At 39.6% G+C, this 6,000-nt stretch overlaps 1 protein-coding gene across 1 annotated transcript in view; it reads left to right on the top strand.

Annotated features, from left to right (window-relative positions):
* The first annotated feature begins 2,722 nt into the window (after positions 1–2,722).
* Positions 2,723–6,000, top strand: part of LOC143799701 (uncharacterized) — a 47,823-nt gene continuing 44,545 nt past the window's right edge. Inside the window, exons 1-2 of the mRNA XM_077281159.1 lie at positions 2,723–3,184; positions 4,845–5,141. Coding sequence (XP_077137274.1) covers positions 2,723–3,184; positions 4,845–5,141 — 759 coding nt within the window. The remainder of the gene's footprint in view (positions 3,185–4,844; positions 5,142–6,000) is intronic.

Raw genomic sequence — 6,000 nt, 5'->3', positions numbered from 1 at the left:
GCTTTGATGCAGGGCTCAGTGGTGAGCCCGCATCAAAGCCTGGACATTTCAGCTGTTTTGAACAGCTGACATGTGCCCGCAATAGCGGCGGGTGAAATCGCTATTCACCCGCCGCTATTAACTAGTTAAATGCCGCTGTCAAATGCAGACAGCGGCATTTAACTGGGGCTTCCGGACGGGCGGCTGGAAATGATCGCATTGCTGACCCCCGTCACATGATTAGAGGTTGGCGATGCTTCTGAATAGTAACCATAGAGGTCCTTGAGACCTCAATGGCTACTGATCCCCAGCAGCTGTGAGCGCCACCCTGTGGTCGGCGCTCACAGCACACCTGCATTTCTGATACATAGCAGCGAACATCAGATCGCTGCTATGTAGCAGAGCCGATCGTGTTGTGCCAGCTTCTAGCCTCCCATGGAGGCTATTGAAGCATGGCAAAAGTAAAAAAAAAAGTAAAAAAAAAGTGAAAAAAATAAAAAAATATAAAAGTTTAAATCACCCCCCTTTCGCCCCATTCAAAATAAATTAATAAAAAAATATTCAAACCTACACATATTTGGTATTGCCGCATTCAGAATCTCCTGATCTATCAATAAAAAAAGCCTTAACCTGATCGCTAAACGGCGTAACGAGAAAAAAATTCGAAATGCCAGAATTACGTGTTTTTGGTTGCCACGACATTGCATTAAAATGCAATAACGGGCGATCAAAAGAACGTATCGGCACTGAAATGGTATCATTAAAAACGCCAGCTCAGCATGCAAAAAATAAGCCCTCAAACGACCCCAGATCATGAAAAATGCAGATGTTATGAGTATCGGAAAATGGCACAATTTATTTTTTTTTTAGCAAAGTTTGGAATTTTTTTTCACCACTTAGATAAAAAATAACCCAGTCATGTTACATGACTATGAACTCGTACTGACCTGGAGAATCATAATGGCAGGTCAGTTTTAGCATTTAGTGAACCTAGCAAAAAAGCCAAACAAAAAACAAGTGTGGGACTGCACTTTTTTGCAATTTCACCGCACTTGGAATATTTTTCCCATTTTCTAGTACACGACATGGTAAAACCAATGATGTCGTTCAAAAGTACAACTTGTCCCGCAAAAAATAAGCTCTCACATGGCCAAATTGACAGAAAAATAAAAAAGTTAAAAAGATAAGCCAGCGTCACAATTTACCAGTGGCAATAATTTTCATGAGGCCGGGGACACACACAACGTATAAAAAAAGGGTCTGTTTTTCACGGACGAGAATCGCACAAATGTTTCCCAAACAGTGATCCGTGTGCAGTGCGAGGATGCGATTTCCTCGCATCAAATGATCCTTTTGACATCCGTGTGACATCCGTATGGCATCCGTATGCCGAGATTTTCTCGCAGGCTTGCAAAACCGACATCTAATGGATTTATGTGCTCAAATGTTCGTTAAAACATATATACAGTATATATATATATATATATATATATATATATATATACGTCATTGAGACACATATATATATATTCTGTATTTATATTTAATTCAGCGCGATATCTGTGAAAAGCCGGTAATTCAATTGCCGGCTTTTCATTTCTCCTTCCCAAACCCGACATGATATGAGACATGGTTTACATACAGTAAACCATCTCATATCCCCTTTTTTTTTGCATATTCCACACTACTAATGTTAGTAGTGTGTATGTGCAAAATGTGGGCGCTGTAGCGTGTAAAATAAAGGGTTAAATGGCGGAAAAAATTGGCGTGGGCTCCCGCGCAATTTTCTCCGCCAGAGTGGTAAAGCCAGTGACTGAGGGCAGATATTAATAGCCTAAAGAGGGTCCATGGTTATTGGCCCCCCCTGGCTACAAACATCTGCCCCCAGCCACCCCAGAAAAGGCACATCTGGAAGATGCGCCTATTCTGGCACTTGGCCACTCTTTTCCCACTCCCGTGTAGCTGGTGGGATATGGGGTAATGAAGGGTTAATGTCACCTTGCTATTGTAAGGTGACATTAAGCCAGATTAATAATGGAGAGGCGTCAATTATGACACCTATCCATTATTAATCCAATTGTCTGAAAGGGTTAAAAAACACACACACACATGATTAAAAAGTATTTTAATGAAATAAACACACAGGTTGTTTTAGTATTTTATTGCTCTCTCAATCCATCCAGAAGACCCTCGCTTGGCAAAATAATAAACCCACAACATACATACCCTCTCTGATGAACTGTCACGTCCCACGAGGTAATCCATCTGAAGGGGTTAAAATATTTTACAGGCAGGAGCCCTGCTAATGCAGCTGTGCTCGTGTCTGTAAGCCCGGCAAATGAAGGAAATGTAGGTCAATGACCTATAGTTACCTTCAGTCGCGGTGATGCGCCCCCTGGTGGATGTCCTCATATGACCTGGAGCGTGGGAAAAAGTTCCCAGGCTGCAGTTCATGAGGACACAAACAGCTCAAATTTTAAGTCCAATACAGAGGAATCATACTACAAATTACTTCGCACCAACGGTAATATCAAGATCCAAAAAAAGAAAAGTAGAGCAAGAGGAAAAAGAGGGAAGGGATCTAATAGAAATCTGAGAATATGTAAAAAAACAAGGAACCCTGAAACTAATAAACAACTAAATCCGCCTCTGGTTAAAATATTTAATTTATCATCCTCATATTTTATCCTCCTCAGAAATGGAAATTTTAAGTAGGGAACTAAACTTCTGCCCTGCTCAAGATATGAATGCATTTGATCTTTTTCTCGATTTAAATGCGTACACTCGCAAACTCACTCTTAAAAGGCATTTCTTGTTGAACGAAAAAAATGGGAACATTGGGGATCCCAAAAAAATACTGATCCCAATAGAGACAAACAAAGAAAGGGAATATATCCACAAGGAGGTACACCCAAAATCTCTATTTAATCCTCATCAACACAGAGGACCAAATATAGACACTTTTTTTTCATTAGTATCTGAAGAATTTAGGAAATGGGAAAATAATAATAATAAACATAAAATCCAAAAGCATGGAATTGGAAAAAATAAGATAAAAAAGGAGAACAATATCTCTAAAAGAGAAAAAATGGCATTGGAGGATTTGAGACAAAATACAGATATAGTAATAAGGCAAGCTGATAAAGGGGGGGGAGTAGTTGTGCAAAACAGATCTGACTATATTGAGGAAGCTTTGAACATACAGGTCCTTCTCAAAAAATTAGCATATAGTGTTAAATTTCATTATTTACCATAATGTAATGATTACAATTAAACTTTCATATATTATAGATTCATTATCCACCAACTGAAATTTGTCAGGTCTTTTATTGTTTTAATACTGATGATTTTGGCATACAACTCCTGATAACCCAAAAAACCTGTCTCAATAAATTAGCATATCAAGAAAAGGTTCTCTAAACGACCTATTACCCTAATCTTCTGAATCAACTAATTAACTCTAAACACATGCAAAAGATACCTGAGGCTTTTAAAAACTCCCTGCCTGGTTCATTACTCAAAACCCCCATCATGGGTAAGACTAGCGACCTGACAGATGTCAAGAAGGCCATCATTGACACCCTCAAGCAAGAGGGTAAGACCCAGAAAGAAATTTCTCAACAAATAGGCTGTTCCCAGAGTGCTGTATCAAGGCACCTCAATGGTAAGTCTGTTGGAAGGAAACAATGTGGCAGAAAACGCTGTACAACGAGAAGAGGTGACCGGACCCTGAGGAAGATTGTGGAGAAGGACCGATTCCAGACCTTGGGGAACCTGAGGAAGCAGTGGACTGAGTCTGGTGTGGAAACATCCAGAGCCACCGTGCACAGGCGTGTGCAGGAAATGGGCTACAGGTGCCGCATTCCCCAGGTAAAGCCACTTTTTTTCTACAGAGAAGCAGCACTGGACTGTTGCTAAGTGGTCCCAAGTACTTTTTTCTGATGAAAGCAAATTTTGCATGTCATTCGGAAATCAAGGTGCCAGAGTCTGGAGGAAGACTGGGGAGAAGGAAATGCCAAAATGCCTGAAGTCCAGTGTCAAGTACCCACAGTCAGTGATGGTGTGGGGTGCCATGTCAGCTGCTGGTGTTGGTCCACTGTGTTTCATCAAGGGCAGGGTCAATGCAGCTAGCTATCAGGAGATTTTGGAGCACTTCATGCTTCCATCGGCTGAAATGCTTTATGGAGATGAAGATTTCATTTTTCAGCACGACCTGGCACCCGCTCACAGTGCCAAAACCACTGGTAAATGGCTTACTGACCATGGTATTACTGTGCTCAATTGGCCTGCCAACTCTCCTGACCTGAACCCCATAGAGAATCTGTGGGATATTGTGAAGAGAAAGTTGAGAGACGCAAGACCAAGCACTCTGGATGAGCTTAAGGCCGCTATTGAAGCATCCTGGGCTTCCATAACATCTCAGCAGTGTCACAGGCTGATTGCCTCCATGCCACGCCGCATTGAAGCAGTCATTTCTGCCAAAGGATTCCCGACCAAGTATTGAGTGCATAACTGAACATTATTATTTGATGGTTTTTTTGTTTGTTATTAAAAAACACTTTTATTTGATTGGCCGGGTGAAATATGCTAATTTATTGAGACAGGTTTTTTGGGTTATCAGGAGTTGTAGGTCAAAATCATCAGTATTAAAACAATAAAAGACCTGACAAATCTCAGTTGGTGGATAATGAATCTATAATATATGAAAGTTTAATTGTAATCATTACATTATGGTAAATAATGAAATTTAACACTATATGCTAATTTTTTGAGAAGGACCTGTATTGTCTGATATGAGATATTACAAAATTCTAAAAGAAGATCCTACACAATCCTTTGTTCGGGACTATCACCATATGATTAAGGAAGCCTATGAGAGGAACATTCTCAATAACACAGAAAAAAGGTTTTTATCAAATCCTGCGCCAACCATGGCGTTATTTTATCATTTACCAAAATTGCATAAGAACTGTGAAAAACCACCTGGTAGACCAATTATATCAGGAATAGGGTCTTTAACTTGTCATCTTTCTCATTATATTGACTTGTTTCTACAAGATCTAGTAAAGTCTCTTCCTTCATATTTGAGAGATTCCACACAATTAATCGAGGAACTGAGGGATATTGAATGGGAAGATAATTATTCCTTTATCTCATTGGATGTAAATTCATTATATTCCAACATAGATCATGAAATGGGGGTAAATGCAGTGGGTTTTTATTTAGCAAAGACAGAGATGCTCCCCGAACAAAGACATTTTCTGCTAAAGGGTCTGAAATTCATTCTTGAACACAATGTGTTCATTTTTGAAGGCGTACTGTACTTACAGTTGCTCGGCACCGCGATGGGGGCTCGGGTCGCGCCAAGGTTCGCAAACTTATTCATGGGGCGATTCGAGTCCTCATCGTCACTTTCTAAGTCTGTTTTCTATGACAAAATAAAGCTTTATAAGCGCTTCATAGACGATCTGATTATTATATGGAAGGGGACAGAGGAGGAAGCGGCACAATTAATAAAGGAGCTCAATAATAACACCTGGGGGATTACGTTTACATCACAAATTAATAAAGAAAAAATGGTATTTCTTGATTTAGAGATCAGCCATAGTGGGAAAAAAATCATCACGAAATCCCACTTCAAAAAAGAGGATTCAAATGGCTTTTTAGATTTCAATAGTGCACATTACAAGAAGTGGAAGGTTAATATACCCCACAGCCAATTTTATCGCATCAGAAAGAATTGTACGAGAGAATCTGATTATGTAGCTCAGTCTAAAAAAATTTAAAGAAAAAAGATACCCGAATTTGATAAATGGTGCATATAGGGACAACAAAATAAAAACACAGGAGGAATGTTTAAAAGAAAAAACCAGGAAGGGGGATACTTTGACTACTGGTAAGGAAAAAAGTGATGATCGCTGGAAATTGAATTTTGTGACAACATTCAATAGGGGAAATAAAGTCATAAGAACTGTGCTTTCTAAATATTGGTATATCTTGAAGCGTGACCCTGTCTTGGGA

Source organism: Ranitomeya variabilis, chromosome 1 (assembly GCF_051348905.1).
Source record: "Ranitomeya variabilis isolate aRanVar5 chromosome 1, aRanVar5.hap1, whole genome shotgun sequence".
Lineage (NCBI taxonomy): Eukaryota > Metazoa > Chordata > Amphibia > Anura > Dendrobatidae > Ranitomeya > Ranitomeya variabilis.
This window is presented reverse-complemented; position numbering and strand designations above follow the sequence as displayed.